Below are 19108 nucleotides of genomic sequence, written 5' to 3' on the forward strand. Positions count from 1 at the left end.
TCGATCAACTTCTGCCCGTTGTTGCACACGGTGTTAACGCGCGGCTCGTGGTTCTCCACTTCAGTTTGCTGCGACTGGTTGTTCTGCTGCAACGTATTAACCTGGAACAGGTTGTTGCCATATTCCGTGGAAGTTGCCAGGGGCATTTTTTCGGCTATCCATAGAAGCCCGTCCTCGACATCCCGTCGGAACTGGAGGGCTTCCTTCTTCTTCTCCAGCAGTCGCTGTCTTCCGATGAAGGGCTGCTTGATGAGCTGGAAACGCTCCTCCACTTTGCTCTTTTTCACCTTGATTTCGTTGATGTCCTTGTCGGGTGCGGCCGTTTCCAGATGTTTGGTTTGTTTCTCCAGCTCATCGACTTGGCGCGCCTTGACGGTCATTTGCGTTTCGATCATGTGTCGCTTTTGCATCAAACCCCAGGCCATTTCCGTTACAATATGGAATCAGAAAAGTGAGCTTGTGTTTCCTTGCTTGCGGCCTGTCTTACGGAGGAGCTCTTACAAGAAATAAAAGTTACAGATCTGTAAACATGACTAGTGAATGGATTTTTGTACGTAATCGGGTCTTTGCACATCAATTTTTTTTTGGTTCAAACTTAAAAAAATAGCGTGCGGGTCGTTTAGAAGAATAAATATGGCAAATTTCTAATCAAACATTTTAATGTAAAAAAAGGAATCGAAAATGACCATCTTCGCTTTAAAAATGACGTCAAACCGTACGTCGGATAGAGTTCCTACGCTATTTACAGCACAGCAACCAGCACAGATAAGCAGAATGTACACTTGCATATTGCATATGAGCAAGCTAAGCGTCTTTCAATCAAAGATGAAATGTACAATAATAAAGATTGTTGGATTGAATTGTTATTATGGACCTTAATAGAAAATAAAAAAGTACGGGTCAACAATTTTGAAATAGAATTACAAAATAATTAGAGTTATTAAAATAGCAAATAGGCTGATCTGGTTTTATTGTTTCGTATTGATTATTATTATCTTTTTATTTAATTAGTATACTTATTATTAAATTAATTCCGTTTCATTTTACGGCTTATGTAAACGCAAAACCAAGACCGAGACTGTGGATGCAAGAACAAGACCAAGACGAAGACCATGCAAGTCTTGGTCTTGCTTTGCTCATCACTACACATAACGCTTAGACAAAACCACGTAATTTCGCCGGGTTTTCTGTGCGTTTATACTTTGATTGCTGACAAGTTTGTTATGGCTAGACAGGAAACAAGGAAAAAAATAGAAGGACCCTTATTTGTTCGTCATTAATCAATTTTACCAAATAAAAAAAAAATTACAAAGACCCTATTCCCTTACCTTTAAGGAAACCCCTCTATTTTCTGTTTTTGGCACTGCCATTGTGTTGTTATATTGCTTGTGATATTACTAAAAAGTAAGCAAGTAAGACAAAAAATTGCTAACCCACCTAAAGTTTTACATGTAAAAACTTTTTGATTTGGTTTGTCAACATTATGATGCGACGCTCAAGTGAGGAAAAAATTAAACAATTGTTCATATAAAAATATATTGACGAAGTTTAAGAATTCCAAACCAGACACACTGCAAACAAAGTGCATCACCATGGCGAATACATACATAACCTTATAGCATTTTAATGTTTACGTGTGTCGAAAAGACTAAATGCCTTTTTGCTGTTTATATACAATAAGGTTTTACTTGTGCAAACAGTTCACTGGCATATTAATTAAAAATATGTAGTATTTACAATATTAAAGTACCTAGGCATAATGAGCTAAACAAACGTGAACCTGCCAGAAGAAGCACGTAGAAATTTGGACAGCAATCGAAACATTAAAAAAAATATAAAGTTATACCCAGAATCTGGATCATATGCAAGCCATTATCTTTTTGAGATCAGACCCTATGCGGCTGATGCTGTCTTAACCGTTTGCTAATCACTCTCGTCTTTTAATTCCGCTAAGAGCAGAGCACGCTGTTTTTCTAGCTCACTTTCGCTTATTTCCCCACTTCTGTTTCTATCGGAAGGAGAACTCTGACAAAAAAAAGTTATTAATTATTTTTTTACGTCCTTAATTATTTACGAATTGACTAACATGCAGTACTTTAAAAAATTGCAAAGTTTTCAACCACTCAACATGGTCTTCCTTACGCTTTATTTAAAAATAACACATTACTTTCTCAAACATCACAGTGTTTCCATGCTTTCAAGAAAAATTAAAAGGCGCTTTGTTTAAGCATGCGTTGATAAAACTACAAAACGTTAAAACAATAAAAACGTTAATTTTTAAGACGTTTAGTTAATAAATTTATTAACGGACTTAAAAAGTTGAAAATACATCAGATTGGGTTAATTGTTATTCGCAAAAACTAGCAACTTACAGATTTGCTTTTCCTCCTGTGCTTCTTTTTGGACTTTTTCTTTTTGTTGTTAACGTATTCCTGCTCGCTTTCTGTGGCTGGACTGGTACTTTGAGATTTATGCTTGGATTTTTTGTGCTTATCTTTATCTTCGGATTCACTAGAACTTGCGCTACGGTACTTGCTCTTATTCTTTTTATTCTTCTTTGACTTTCTTGACCGCGAATGGTGATGGGAACATGACTCTTCCATTTCGTGTTGGAAATCCTGCAATTATCACAACAACAAAAGTTGAAAAAGTCTACAGTTTAATTACATGTTTTTAATTCCATACCTTATAAACTCTTTGTGCATCTGAATCGCTGCCAAACGCTTTGTATTCGTTCTCGTTTTCAACTTTCGCTTTTATTTCCTCCCACGGCTTTTCAAAATCTACATTTAACTCTTTCAAAAGGTTCTTAAAAGCATTTTCCAATTTCTTCATTCTTTTGGTCTCTTCTTTTAATCTTTCCTTTTCCTTCATTTCCGCCTAGAAGTTAACATACGATTAGATCAGTCAATCATACCAATATTAGAACATGGCATTGAAATATTCCACTTACCTTCTCTAATAACGAGTTGTAGGTAAGTTTGACATTTCCAGCGTCCAAAGAAGCACTTCGTTTATCTTCACATATAACAGTCGCGAACTGATCGAAACTAGTGGCAGCTTTCACATCAAATTCTTTTTCTCTCAATATTTCCTTAATGATTTTCTTCTCATCATGAAACCGAGATTTCAAATCTTCAACATAGAATTTGAAAAGATCTAAAGGCGTAGAACCTGTCTGACCTACGTAATAAATATTATATGATCATTAAAAAGAACCAGAATAAATTCCGTGTCGCGAAATGATGAGCAAACAATTCAGGAGACACATGAAAAACTAATTTCTCAAGTTCACATAACTGAGCAACATTTATAAATGGAGATAGGCTTTCGAGGCCCCGTAGCTCCGTTATTTTTGATATTTTGGAAAACATGTTATATACCGGGTGATTCAATATTGGCGTCATTCCTCTTGGGGTGTTTTGGGAGCACATGAAAAATAGTAAAAAATTTATTCGTTTTAAAAACTGAGATATTTGCAAAAAACTAGATCAGAAGGATGGCAACAATGTTTTTCAAGAAAATCTGCCTAATTATTATTACGTAAATACATGTTGCTTCTTAATTATTACAAATTTTAGTAAACACGGGTATACAGAAAGCAAAGAAAGAAACAAAGAAGAAAGAAATACTTTGAGGTTAGGATAATTTTGCCACAGAACAGGAATTTGTCACTTTGCCCAGGGATGTTCTGTGCACTTCAGCCGTCAGTGCTGTTAAAGGTTATGTATGATCAATATCGATCAACTCAGATAGAATTGTTGTTAAATCACAGGAAATGTTCGAAGTTCTGTCCGTTTAACTTCCTGGCAGCAGTCTGGGCTCAGACTTTGAGCCGCTTCTCATATTCGCCTAATTAACTCCTGCTCAATTTGTACCGGGGCTCGGAAGATTAGAGATTTAATGTGTTCTAGTGTCCTGTGTATATTACATACATGGTAAGAATGTAAGAAAAAAAATGTCACTTTTTATCCAAAAATTGTAGAAGAGTACTTTTTTAATATCAAAAATATTCGTAATTTGAAGGAAAGATCGTAATTTTTCTTTTCGAACAGTTAAGTATTCCAATAGGCTATCAATCAACGATGGGACCATTTAAAAACAATACTTAATGACAAAGTTGAAATTCGATCTTCAACTGTCAATCTTCTAGAAATTAAAAAAAATCAATATTTTTTTCGTACTCTGTAAGTGTCTGTTTCATAGCCAATTAAAAGGAATCTCGCCAACTTTGAATCACCCTGTATACTTGCCACATAATATTTAATGTAGAATCAACCCCTGATTTTTTCGCACCATTTCGGGACACTGATGCATGCTAGAGTTAACTTTCGCAGATTTTGTGGAAAAGCTGAAATTTTAACCACTCTTTTCATAAAAATCAAGTAGTCAACATACCCAACATTGCCGAGAATCTTATGTCTGCTGATATAATAGGATACAGTTCTACCCACAAAGACATGGACGTCAGTTTCCCTTCTTCATGCAAATGATCAAGCAAAGCTAAAAATTGATCTCTGTTTTTTCGGCTTTGTCTCTTCTGTCTGCGCTTTTCCCTCTCCTAAAACAAACCGTAAATTCTCTTTGTCTCTAAGTTGATAAGCCAACACTTACTCGTTCCTCCAAATATTCCTTCTCTGAAAGGCGGATGTGTTCCTCGAAAACAATAAGAGCATCCTCTTTATCCATGGCTAGCAGATTCACGTCGTTTTTAAATGCAGAATTATTTAGTAACATAGTCTAGAAATAAAATAAGACAACAAATAAGTTTATTTCAATTAATAATTGTTACCTGCGCTTCGGTCCACGTTGTGTCATAGTTAATTTTAGTCATACACTCTAAAACTTCAGACAACTTCTTCATATTCCTCTTTTTTAAAATCTTGGCATCTTCTTTCTCTTTCTTTGCTAATGCAAAGACCACATCATCATAAATATCTCTCCTGTCGGAATCACTTACACTTTGCCACACCTAAAAGTATCAATGTTTATAATATCCTCGAAACTTTTATCCACGTTATATGATGCAAAAGATTATGCTGAAGCTATCATATTTTGAACAAGTTTTGTTTTTGATGAGTGAGATTTATAGCACACATTTTAATTATTATGTTTTTCTTAGATTGGCATAATTTATACGCCCGTATGCATATTCTGGGGGCAAACCCCAGTGGGGTTGTTAGTCCCCCATCAGACGCCTTCCCAGGTGGCAGGTATGAGAAATATACAACTCGCCAACCCGCTTGGCGTGGCGTTTTATTTGCTAAAATACCCTCAAAATGGCGTTACATTTAAAGACGACACTACCACAGGCGAGAAGGACAAATTTTCCAGAATCTCGCACCGACCGTAGGTTGGCCTGTCTGAATCATTCTGGGGGAGAAAAAAATTTGACGTCCAAACCTTTCACGAGATGAAAAATTAAGATAAGAACTTTAAGAATTGCAACGTACAACTCCAGAACATTGGCATCAGAAGAGAAGCTTTTGGAAATAGAAGAGGAATTAACACATATTAATTGGCACTTTCTTGGCCTCTGCGAAATACGGAGGAGAGGAGAATCGATGATGACAGTCAAGTCTGGACATGTTTTCTACCACTCAGGCTACCCTAATAAATCTGATGGAAGCACTGGTTTCCTAATACATAAAAAAAACATGCTAAGGACATCATAACCATCAAAAGCATATCCCCTCGGCTTTTTTATGTAATAATTCGACTGAATCAAATATACCTATTAAAGATCATCTAGGTATATGCTCCAACAACCGACTATGAAGGCGAAGAGGTTGAGGATAGTGATGAGCACTATCGAATGATTTCGATTATTGAATAACTACTAAATGAATGATTGCAACTATCGAATAAAATCATTCGAATAAATTCATTCATTGAATAGTCCGCGCTATCTAGTGCAGCGTAGGACAGTTCAAATTTCAAACTTATCTTCTCTCTCTTGAAAATACAGGTTTCTAGTTAATATGAACTAACGTAGTAGTGAACTTTGTTCATAAAAAAGTAATGCAGTGACTTAAAATGAATCTTTCAGATTCGAAATGCATCGTGTACTGTTTGACCTAAGCTGTTTATTATCACGATGCCAATATGACATGATAACGAATATAAATAGAATTTTAGTGATCGAAATCCAATTCCCTGCATATCGTGTGGTGTGTAGAACTGCTGGACACAATTTACCTGTTTCTAGTCGAGTGTCAATAGGTTGATTTATTTTAGGCAGGTTAATTTATGAGTTTATTTAGGAATATATGTAAGACGTAAAAGGTCACCCAACAGGCAAAGTCACCTTTCGACAGGTTCGGTCTATTCTCTAGTAACACATGCTGATGCTATTTATACCTATAAATCTCATCAGCGTGAAATTATGCAATCCATTGTAAGGATGTTTAATAGACAACACCCGCGATCTCTAAAAGCGAAAGAAATCGAAATTTCGGGGGCATGCTTTGACATATTCCAAGGAGTTTGGAAATCTTGGACTCGAAATCAGCCCTTTTCTTTGATTGGCAAAAGTCCATTTTGACAAAAAAATGGCGAATGATAAAAATGAATACAATTTACGATAAACTTTTACCAAAAAATATGTCAAAATTTAAATTGTTTTTATGATTACACATTTTTGTAGTTTGTTTAGTAAATTATAAAACCAATGAATAAAACACTGATATCGAACAACTCAAATGAATTACATTTCAAGTTAACTTATTAACTACGTCAAACTATCGAATTATTGGATAGTTTCCATCGCTGAATAAAACATCGCATCGAATAATTCGAATATAAATTACAACTATCGAATTATTGGATAGTTCCCATCACTAGTTGAGGAGTTCTACGAAGACATTCGTGACTTTAACGCCGTTGGGAGGAAACAAAAAATTCCGGAGACTATATTGCACAACTTTCGCCTAGGAGAACGGAACGAAAGGGGAGATATGTTGATTAATTTTTTTCCCCAACAAAATGTGCACCTCATGAACAGCTTTTTCCAGAAGAAGGAACTCCGTAGGTATACAGAGTGTCCTAAAAGTAATGGCACAAAACAAAATGACGGATTCTTGGGGTGAAAATATGATGATTTAACACAACTTACCTTAGTCCGAAAGTTGACGGTTACCGACATACAGGGCGTCAAAGTTACATTTTATATTACAGATATTGGCGATTAAACTGCAAAATGCAGAATTGTGAGGACATTTTACAATGCATGTCAAGTAGTGTGACGCAGCGACACGGATTTATTTGGTGTCTGTCAAAGTGACACTAGTGCCACTACATAATTAAGTTTTGATTTAAATTACTTAATATGYCAAGGCATAATTTTTTAGTYCATCAAAATTTTAGTGGACGCAGTGGCAAACTGCGTTACTTATGCCCGGTTTCCGAACTCCAACATATCGGTTACATAAGCTTATGAGTCTCATAAACYACCAAAATCACGCCTGTTGTGTTTCGCAACGTCTGTTTAAAGCTTATTGTTTCCATAAGTTATCGAATAGATATCTACTCGAAGATGGATGGATATCGGCTTCATAACGTCTGACGCAAGCGTGTAGGGTTTGTTTTKATTTTTACAACAGAGCGATTCTAACCTAACATAACCTATTCTTATTACATAACAGCATTGCATAACAGTTTTGTTTTGTTTAACGTATAAAAATGTATTTATAATTATTTAAAATGAATAATTCGAGTTCATCTTCTGATGATGAAATTATTGAACTTCTAAGTTATATTGAAGGGCCAAGACGGTATCTTGAACGAGACCAAATGGACCAAATGAACAAATATGGTGATTCTGAATTTCGCGACAGGTTTCGTTTAACGAAACACTGTTTCAGTGTATTATTGGACCTTATTGAGGACTACCTTAAAACATATACTGTGAGAAGGAATTCATTGTCCGTTAGTGAACAGTTATGCTAAATTCAGATAAAAACCCGAGAGCTTTTACAACAAATCTGTGGCGGTTTTTTTAAACATCTTCAAACCATATGTTTACCGACCGATCAAAATGCGTTTTTTGTAGCGTCATCTAGCTTGCGATGCACAAAAGTTAAAGTTCTTTACTATCCGCTTCTTTTTTACCGGTATTTCGCACCTTCCGTACTACCAGTCAAAAATGGAACATACCCTATCAAGCAGTTCCCTCTGTCGGTCGAATTAAAAAGGTACTTATCCAACGGATTGTTATGAGCTCGATATAACTTTGTCTGTCACCGTTCGGAAACCCATAAAATCTTATCGGTCTTATAACTTTATCCACTACATAGTTATGAAACCAATAAGGGCAAATGTTGAGAAACCGGGCATTAGAATTGTATCCCATTAGGAGGCAACCGAATTTCAAGTTATTCGGAGACATCTACCGTCCGTTAGGGGGAAGACGTTCTGGTTCGTCTTGGAGAAAATCCAGAAACAAGCACAAGACGATTGAAAGCTGCAACTAGCGAAAGCAAGTCTTCAATTCATAGGATTTTTCAGCAAGAAAATCTCCATCCTTGCCATTTTAAGCCGGTACAGAATTTTACGCCGGTATTAGAGGACGATTTTGCTAGAGCCGTTAGTAATTACCTAAACCAACATTTTACAAATCGGTGGATAGGTCGTGGAAGTTCTTCGGCTTGGCCTATTCCTGACTTTTACCCATTAGATTTTTGTGTTTGGCGTTATTTAAAATTATTAGTGTACGATCAAACGGTAGGCACCCGAGATGAGTTGATAAATAAAATTACGAATGCCGCCGAATGACCTCAAAATAAAAATATGTTATTTTAAATTAGACGATTCCTCAATAAACTCATTTCAAAATGTATTGAAGTTAACGGGGGACATTTTGAGCAATTGCAGTAGAAAATGAACGTTTCATTGTTAGTGATTATGATAAAAAGATCCTACTGTTAAAGAATGATGTTTAGTGAATATTTTTTTACTTAGATACTTATCGTGGCTTCTTTTTGAAAATACTGCATTTTGCGGTGTAATCGCAAATATCTCGAAAACAGAGGCTTGTTGGGACATCGACTAAGAATACCTTTTTTGTGCAAAATTAATAGGCGATTTGACCCAACCAACTTAGAAGTCAGAATACCGGGTGACCAATAAGATGACACAATTTTTTTGCCCAGATATCGCCGTAGGTGGTTTTTTTCTACAAGTTGATCAAAATCTGATGATAGATTTGGATTTATTATGCTCAAAAACCCCTGTATACCAAATTTCGTTAAAATGTGCAGCTCCGTTCAAAGTAGAATAACGAAAAACTGAAATTTAAATATAACTTTGACGCCCAGTAGGTCGGCAACCGTCAACTTTCGGACTAAGGTAAGTTGTGTTAAATCATCATATTTTCACCCCAGGAATCCACCATTTTGTTTTGTGCCATTACTCTTGGGACACCCAGTACATGGACGAGCCCAGATAGGAACACTACAAAGATTTCATACTACCATCGATCACAGACTGGTCAGAGCCAAAATTGAATTAAGTCTTGCCAAGGAAGGACATAAAATGGTGGCAAATTCTGATTTATTTTCCTGACTGCGTGTACTTGTGATATTCTTATCTTTCCTGGGTCTCAGTCAAAGTGTGAAGTAAAAATTTTGAATATCGTTTATTTCATTTATAAACAATAACAATAAACTTTGACTGAGACTCTGGAAAGATAAGAATATCATAATGGTGTCAAAGAAAAGAAAAAAAAGGAGAGTTTTATCAGATTATATTCAGAATTAAGGTTTTTTAAAGGTAAATTAATAAGAATAAAGATATTAAGAACAGTATCAGCCAATTTGGACAAAACCCTTATTGACGCAAATGATATCGAAGCTGTAAACAACACCATACTAAATGCAATCAAGCGTGCAGAGAATCGATATTGTAAGAAAAAAGACAATAATGATCACAAGCTTCGACAAAGTACCAAACACCTCATGAGGTTCAGACGAGAACTGCCGAAAGAAGAAATCCGAGAGCAACTGAGAAGCTTGAATAAAGATATATCCAAGGAAGTGAGAAATTATTTAAGAAAGTTCAATGATGATAGTTACTATATTACACAAACTATAGAAGAAAATAAAAGCATGAAGATACTCAGAAAGAACATCTCAAATGGCAAAAAATAAATATTTGCCCTCCAAGGTAAAACCGGTACACAAACGAATAATACGGAAAAGTTACTGTAGATTGCAGAGGAATTCTATCTCCCCAAAACTTTTCACGGCAGTTCTCGAATGTGTTTTTATAACACTGAGCTGGGAGACCAGGGGTGTAAACATTGACGGCGAGAGACTATCATCTCCGTTTCGCAGATGACATTGTACTGATTGCAGATCATTTTAATGATGTTGGATGAATTGAGAGAAGCTTCAAAGAGAGTAGGCCTAAACATGAACATGCAGAAAACAAAACTTATGACAAACCTCGTTCTTTGTGGAACATTAAAAAGTGTCGGATACCAAATAGAACAAGTCTTCGATTATAAATAATTGGGATATTAAATCAGACTAGGTAGAGATAATCAAACTTGCAAGATTCAACGGAGAATACACTTAGGGTGTGCTGAATTTGAAAAACTTCGACATAGTGTCAAAAGGAATATCCCGATTTGCCTTAAAAGGAAAGTTTACGAACAATGTGTCTTGCTCGTAAAAACCTACGGAGCAGAAACGCTACTCTGGCGAAGAAATCGATTCACAAGTTGCAAATAACACAAAAAGCACTGGAAATAAAAAAATATATAACACGACATACGTGGCGGTTGGCTGGCCGTATGTCCGATGGCAGATGGACAAAAAAGGTTTTGGTGTGGAGACCAAGACAAGATAGTAGGTAGGCCGCCGACCCGGTGGACAGATGACATCAAGATAATTGCCGGAAATTGGATCCAAGAAGCCCAGAATAGACCGAAGTGGAAACGCCTTGAGGAAGCCTATGTTCAGCAGTGGACACAAATGGCTAATTGATGATGATGAACATCTTAAATGAACCGTTTTTTTCAAGCAGAGTGGCATTCTGTCAATTTCTCATGACTTAGTCGCAAGGAAACAATATCATCGGGACAGACGGAGCTCAATTTACAAAAAAATGGGGCCGTTTGTTGACATAATCCCATTGTTGGAGCAAATCAAATTTACATGTGTTCAGAGAGCAATTTTTCAAGAAACCTGACTGACAATTTAATGTTTATTGTGCAATTAGAAATTATTGTGTCTTGGAATTACATTTTTATCAAGATGATTTAAATGGCAAGTTAGACCTTCTTCGGATCACCAGACAAATTTTTTTTACATTTTAGAAAATTTTTAAACCGAATATTTGGACAATTTGCCGCTCGGTGTACGTAGACACCTATTTGATCAGCATGATGGCGCCCCTCCAAGCGTGACTACCTCAGCGATATTTTTTTCCAAAATACCGAAAATTTGCTGATCGATGAATGGGTCTTTCCTTAAGAAGTCGTTCTTGAGATCAAGTCTATCACATTCCCATGACAACTAAGCTTTCATAGTTTGCATTTGCATGTAATGCGTGCCTCCACAACTTGAGCTCCGAGCCAACAAGGAAAGTGACCTATGAACAAACTTTTGTCTTTGTGATCTGTGGACTCAATCTCTGATCTGTGGATGTACTGTCGACCATTAACTTTTCACTGGAGATAACCTAGGTTTTCACCTTCTTCCGCACGGCAAGCGGAAAATATTAAAATTAGGGGACTTTCCTGCACCACGCAGTCCAGACTCATGAGAACCCAGCTTTACGACAAGCAACCGTTCTGATATATGAAAGTTGTCAACGGGAGTGCGTGTGACCATTCCCCTAACAGTGTTTAAATCAAGCTTTGCATCTGAGTTCTAAACAAACGCCATATGGTTTAGACCAGATTTTAAATGCTTGGCAGATTGATCAAACACAGTTCACAACTTGTTATTGCTAGGTTTGAAAGCATACTTTGAATTAATCTGAAATTTTACCTCCAAATGACCGAAGAGCTCATCGCACTTGTAATATTTAGTGGTAGACAGCATTTTATCCGACTTCATCAGAAACTCTTCAAGGTGTTCTTTTGACTTCTTGGCCTTGGTTCTCTGTTCTTCTTTCTCGTCTTTCTGTTTTTGTGTTTTATACGCATTAAAAACCTGAGAAAAAATGTATTGAATCAAAAATGGTTAAGACTAGTTATAAAAAAAGCAAGTACCTGCTTCCTCTCATTCAGTTTTTTAAACGTCTCATACCGTGGATCATTTTGAATAATTTTTACGCACTGATCCCACGATGCGTTGGATGGGACATTTTTATCTTTTAATAGGTCTTTAAATGCTTCCATAGCCTCCTTCTTATCCTTATATACTTTCGGTTCGGGAGTCGACGGTTTTGTTTCAGTTCGATCATAATGATTTGACGTATACACATCATCTTCTGCAAAATCAAGAATCTAACATTCTAGCCATACTGTACCAAACTGATAATACAGTTTAACTTACCAGGTCGGTTAGGAGGAGTTGGAATGGAAATTGCTGCTAATGTTGCTGCCATTGCCGCTTCCATCGCGTTACTCTTTGGACCTGGACTGGCAGCTAAATTAACGACTATCTTTACAATTTATTACTTAATGAATTAGTTATTTACTTACTGGAATTTGAAACGTTTGGCGAGTTTGATGGAGAAATGGAAGCAGATATTGAAAAAGGGCTTGTAATTTCTTTGGGTGACACTGGCACGCTTTTTGGTTTAGACCTAAAATATTTATTACATCAATAACATTAAAACATTTCTGCAGCACATTTTATCTTAATCACTCTAAATTAAGAGAACATGTTGGAATACAAAGACCAAATGCATGACCATAGCTAGGGACCCTCTGCGCTGTAAGCTAGTAATAAAAGGTACCATCGTCGACCAAACCATGTCGTTCGAAAACCTGGGATGCAACATAACGAGCACAAGATTCCTAGAGGAAGAGGTGAGAAAGCAAACAAACAAAGCAGCCACAATATCGGGACATCTTAAACATATAATATGGAAAAATAAATACCTCAGTACAGGATGCAAGTCCAGAATCTACAAAACATGCGTGCGACCTATTATGACATACGGGGCAGAGATAAGACCGGAAACACCATTAACAAAGAGGATACAAAGAACAACCGAGATGAAGGTCCTAAGAACAATAACGGGATACACATTGAACCACAGACAGAGAAGCATGGACATAAGAGAAAAGTGCCAAACTGACGACATAGTGAGATGGATAAGAAAGAGAAGAAGAGAATGGAATCTGCATGTAAACAGAATGGATGACGATAGACTAGCCAAAATAGTACGTAACAACAACCCACACGGAAGGAGGCCTATACCGCCTTCTATACGATGATGATGATGATAATGATGATGATGTTTAAATAAAATAATCTATTTAAATATGATATAATACCAGGTGACAATAAAAAAGACAACTATATTGTCATGAATGTGATATGAATAGTTATTATTGTTTTTTATTTTGTTTTGTTTATTGTTTACTTTGAAAGTTTTTATTGTTTTTATTCGATTATCCGTTAAAAACCCTACATATATGTTCTGTTTCATTTTTATTCAACACATTTAAGCTACTTTATTAAGCGCACCGTCAGAACCGTCATGAACCGGGAGCTCGTCCGAGACCGTGTCAATCGAAATCCGAGAGCGAACTCCATGCGAAAAATTGTTTCTTTTTTAGATCAGAAATTAAAATGAAATATAGCTTATTCACAAAGAATTAAGAACGATATAAGCTATTCGTTCGGTGTAAAACAATAGTTTTTTGTCCCTATTTTAATTAAAAAAAAAATATACGTATCGTCAGAATCGAGATTGTCAAGCTCAAGTGATGCTATGAATGAAGAATATCGTTCAACTTTATCTAGGTCTGATGATTCTGAGCCTGGCGTTGAGGTAAATGAAGGACATCGAAAGTCTATAGCGAAACATACTTTTATGAAAATACAAAATAATTCAAAATTATAACTGGACGTAATGACAGAAAATCTATTTATAATTGAACTGATAAAACAATTTACTCAATTAGGTAACAAGTATACATAATTTTTAAGTAAACATTATTTAGTATTACAAAAAAAATGCTTTGATAAGTTTTGCAGAATTAGGAGACGATTTTGGAGTTTCTACAAGTACCTACTGCTAGTAGAATTTTATCAGTCAATTGAACCAATTAACCGGATATCGAAGTTTGATAGTGTGGATGCCAGCTTATAAAGTAAAAAATGGTCTTCCGATACCCTTTAGAACACGTTTTAGCAAAGTTTATGCTATAATAGAATGCTTAGAAATTGAAATCCAAAAGCCAGAAAATCAAACAAGCTTTAACGTGGTCTAATTATAAAAAAATGCAATACAATAAAATATCTGATATCTTCCAGACCAGACGGTATAATTACCTTTATTTCACCCGGCTTTGGTAGTCGTACATCTGATACTGTTATTGTCGAAAAAGGTGGATGGTTCGATAAGAACAAAACAACATCATAAAACAAAAGACAAGATACCGTTTAAATGAACACAAGGACTACATGAAGGCCGGCCTGTCTCGTGACGTCTGACCAATCACATGGCGTTTCCGCATGACGTCAATTTGATCAGATTTGAAAGCCTATTTAATAGCAAATTATTTTTCGGGATTTATTTTTCTTGCAGTGTATTTATTTGCAACAAATCTTGTATTCTAGTATGATTTTAATAAAAAATAAATTTAATGCAAAAGGCCCATTGTAAAATGTTTCTTGAAAAAAAATTCCGAAAATATGGTCAACTTTACTACTTTCTGTACTTACTCTTCTGTAACCCTTTTTTTGATCTCTTCCAATTCGGGTGGTATAATCCATCGTGATTCTTTTGTGTTAATATTATGATAGTATGTTTTTCCATTTTCAGCAGTAAATTCTTTCCAGGGACACTGACACAATTCCACCTATAACAAACAATATTATAACTCTATCTGCTCGATATTGCATTAAATTAATTTTGTTTATATCATTTAAATAAAAAAATGTGCACTTTAAGTCGCTACAACGAGAAATCGGAAATGACTTCTTCGATTTAAGATTATATTAGTGAAGTAAACTTTGGCCAACAATACCATAGAAATTTTATATTAGGATATGAAAAATATTTACCATTTACAAACAGACCTGCTTTAATTTAGTGGAATTAACTTCAATGGAGTCCCGGAAGACAACTGTTTTTTTTTAAGATTTTTTAGAAAGCTCTTTACTTTTTGAATCAAATGGTTTTTTTTTCTAAAATCATACACGAATAAGTCGAAGAGGGTGTCTATTTATAGTGGCATGTGATTGCTTCCTTAAACGGCATATTCTCTTGCAGCAAATGAACCGTGGTGCTTTAATTAATATTTACCTCTGCTGGTGTCTTTAAACAGTCCGGCTTTATCCAACTACTTTGCTTTGTAACAATGTTGTAATAATATGTTCGACCATCAGGTGCTTTGTGCTCAGTCCACTCACTGATTGAACCGCCAAGTGAAGGTAAGACAGGAGGTATAGCAGGAGCACCAAATCCTGGAGGTGGCACACTGAATGGGGCTGGGATAATCGGGCTAAATCCGGACATACCAGAAATCGGTACCTACATAAGTAAAGAAAGAATACTTATCAATGCGTCTATGAGATATGCATTATATCGCAAGAAAAACGTTTACCTGAGGCATCAGTGGAGGCGTTCCAATGCCTGGAGGAGCAACAAAACCTTGCGATTGATCCTAAAATTATATTAATTGAATTGAACGATATTTTATAGCTTCCAAATATACTCCGCCACAAAGCTAAAGCACGAGGCCATACATATGAAAGTACTTACAAAATATGATTGATTAGAGTTAATAGAACTGAGCAATAACGACAAACAAACTCAACAACCAAACGAAATTTTAATGAAAATGTAATTTGCTTACCATTCTGGTCGCTGCTTGTGTCAACAAAAATAGCGAAAATCAATATATTTCATTCGCTCATAACTAAATTAAATAAGATAATTTAGATATTTTTTAGACTTCCGACCACTTCCCTAAATTGCGGCTGCTACACCAACACAAAATGACAAAATCCGCCAGACCAACCTAACCTGTTTTCTTCTTTTTGTTCTTTCTTTTTTTCTATAGGATCGTTCCTCAGTTGAGTCTTCCCCATTACTAGTTTTCCCAACAAGTGCACCCGCGGGTCACAGTCCATGCCTGTGGTATGGAGGATTTTTGGACACAATTTTGAGACTCTTTTATGTTAACGTGCTCACTTATTATTAGTACTTGTCACCATGCGGGATTTTGTGAATTTCTTATGCAAAAATGGATTTGCTGTTCTTAATTACCATATCGTTATTTGATAATTTATAGCTACTATTTCTCTTATTTCATGTGTATTCGTGTAATATATTTATTTTCTTCTTTTCTTTTAGTTTGTATTTCGTTGTAGTAAAAATGTTGCAAGTAGTTGCAAAAACTTGGAATATTTCATTTAATATAGCATCACTGTATTTCCTAATACAATAATATTATACAACACGAAAACGTGGTCAGTCCTTTACTTTTTGACAGATCCGAATTGGCATCGTTGAATGGGAGGTATTGAATTCAAATTTAAAAGAAGAGAATTGAAAAGTTAGAAGTGTCAGATTAGATGTCAGACTTTCAGAGAAGCAAATTGCTTTTTCCAATTATTTGTAAAATATCTTAAATATTTATAAAAACAATAAACATGAGTAGGGAATTCGTGTGGGCAATCAAGAATGGAGATTTAGAACAAGTGAAGCTAATTGTAGAGAAACAGGTAATTTCAATAAAACAAATCATTCCTTACGTTTACATGTTTTTCAGCAAATGACTCATGATTGATTCTTCAAATCTGAAGCATAAAATGCTTGAACGTTAAACCTTTTAATGAGCTACTAATGTTTTTTCGTAGCATATAGACGTTAATCAGGAAGTAGATGGACGCCCTTCAATTTTATATGCAGCAGATTACGGCCAAAGAGCTGTTATGGAGTACTTACTTACTGTTGGAGCTGATGTAAATGTAAGTTCATTCCGTGTATGACTAGTAATTAACTAATTGGAAGTATGCAATGTTATGTGAAGTTCTAATGTGCCATACACTCAGATTTTCCCCACAGCAACATATTTTTTTTACATTTTGAAAATTGCAGGATTTACTCGTCTAAATAATTAGAAAAATAAACTATAACAATATGCGCATCTCATATAAGCTGTTTTGTATCAGAATTACCGACTGACTATATATTTATGCGGATAGAAAATAGAACAGTATTTTTTATAGCAACTAAAATCGGAATTGGCTAGTTTATAGCCCAATCGCGTTCGAATTTATTACCTAAAATAGCAGACCTTGTCGATATTCTTTTACTAACAAGTTTTTTGGGTCATTTTCTAGTTGCTCTAGCTCATGGGTGTGAAGCTAACAATATACTCACTATAGATAATCGTTCTACTAACGACTTTTCAAAGTGGTGTTTCTTGTGGAGTGGTTTTTGACCACTTCTTACTCACTAAATTTCACTACTGAAGGTTACAAAGGTCGCCACTGACTTCTTATGACAAAGTGTCTCCAACTGAAAAATATTTTTTAATTTGAATATAGACCCACCAAGGCATTAATTTACTTTCCTCTATCTAAGACCTTTGTTATGATATCTAGCAAACACTTCGGAAAGCAAACCGCATAATGATATCCGGATTAATAATCGATCGATTGTCACTGCGGCGACATTAGATAGGGTCTACATTAAAATCGCAGTGAACCGGTTGTATTTAAAAATGCTTTATCGTGAAAATACTAGTAGCAAACCAATTGTGCGACGATATAAAAGATAATGAGCGGATGAATAGATAGTGTTTTACACTCGCATTTCCGGTCCATATATTAGCTATTAACAATTTATTGCAAAAAATGTTGTCTTTTTTGTTTATAACTTGGAAACTAATGGAGCAATCGGAATACCCCAATGCGATGATTAGTTTCTGAGAAATTTAGGAAAACCCGAAAAATTGAGTGTTTTTTTTTGAAAATTGATTGAGTTGGAGCTCTAAAATTCCGACCAGCGCTAGTGCTGATGCGAACCCAATTATTTGATTGTTCTGCGCTTGTCAGAACCGCTGGTCTTTCCTTTAATCCTAGAATTCCTAGAACCCGTAACGAACGGGTTCTGAACCAGACCCTACTGTAGACAGAACTTTCGGTTCAGAACGACTAATTTTTTTCGCGCATGCGATCAGTTCCGAACCAGTTGTGAATCGTCACGGCGAATAAAGCTAATACTAAGTATATTCCCATGATACAATGCATACAAGGTAGGATATTAATCGGACGGAAACTCGATTTTCGTGCGCACATGACGTCACTGGTTAGCACTTTGGTAAAGTGAACAGCTGATCCTACTTAAAATGCATGTAACCTAGACAGATTTTCATTGAATTTAAAACGCAATAGTTCAAAAGTGGAAAGTTATATACTCATATACTTTGCAATGTATAGCTCAATGCTTTTAAAATCGCGTTTGTAACCTGATTTGGGCTTAGTGCGAAGAAAAATACCCTAAAAAAGTATTTACAAAATCTCTGATTTTCAGCGTTTTAGCTTGCTGTGTTGCCAGAGTGTCATTCGTAAAAACGGGTAGAGCCAAACGAAACAATTAATTCATTGTATCATTCAATGAATTATGGGGTGAATCCGTTTGGGTGTGTTTGGAATCTTGTAGGCAAACAACTTAGCATTTTGCATTTGGTGGTTGGAAAGTTTACTGTAGAACGTGTCCAAGCTATGGGAGAATGCTTTTTGTCGTGCGAATATGCCCTCAGCATTTCAAAAATGATGATTATGAGAGGAATTTGCAATTCAAACTTTTGGGGTACTTACCAAAAGCAAACGCTATACTTTATTGCACATCTGGCAACTATGCTAGCCTACAAAATAAATACATTTTTGTTACTTTTTATTTTCAAGTTTAAAACCTGCTGCAAAGCATTTTGTAATTATAAAGAAGATTTATTAAAAAATAATTAAAT

General features: G+C 35.6%; 1 protein-coding gene, 1 long non-coding RNA gene and 1 pseudogene across 3 annotated transcripts; 1 reads left to right on the forward strand and 2 right to left on the reverse strand.

Annotated features, from left to right (window-relative positions):
* Positions 1-440, reverse strand: part of LOC125504299 — a 1807-nt pseudogene extending 1367 nt beyond the window's left edge.
* A 1079-nt stretch (positions 441-1519) lies between these two features.
* On the reverse strand, positions 1520-17670 carry LOC109541285 (pre-mRNA-processing factor 40 homolog A). 2 transcript variants are annotated; one of them, XM_048666113.1, is made up of 15 exons: positions 17518-17670; positions 15734-15793; positions 15433-15660; positions 14850-14986; positions 12653-12756; positions 12504-12596; positions 12218-12438; positions 11994-12158; positions 4793-4972; positions 4615-4740; positions 4399-4561; positions 2954-3183; positions 2686-2880; positions 2373-2618; positions 1520-2025 (listed from the first exon to the last, which is right to left on the reverse strand). In XM_048666113.1, the coding sequence occupies exons 2-15, from the start codon at positions 15740-15742 to the stop codon at positions 1924-1926; spliced, it is 2199 nt and encodes a 732-aa protein (XP_048522070.1). In that variant the 5' UTR covers positions 15743-15793; positions 17518-17670; the 3' UTR covers positions 1520-1923. The 2 variants fall into 2 exon arrangements, with proteins under 2 accessions (XP_048522070.1, XP_019765663.2); XM_019910104.2 differs by lacking the exon at positions 17518-17670 and adding an exon at positions 15986-16640.
* LOC125504300 lies at positions 16702-17286 on the forward strand. The gene is made up of 2 exons (XR_007281418.1): positions 16702-16856; positions 16992-17286. It is a non-coding gene; the product is annotated as an uncharacterized LOC125504300 (long non-coding RNA).
* Positions 17671-19108: the final 1438 nt, after the last annotated feature.

This window comes from Dendroctonus ponderosae, unplaced genomic scaffold (genome assembly GCF_020466585.1).
Source record: "Dendroctonus ponderosae isolate FM_Combo_2020 unplaced genomic scaffold, Dpon_F_20191213v2 Dpon_F_20191213_4, whole genome shotgun sequence".
NCBI lineage: Eukaryota > Metazoa > Arthropoda > Insecta > Coleoptera > Curculionidae > Dendroctonus > Dendroctonus ponderosae.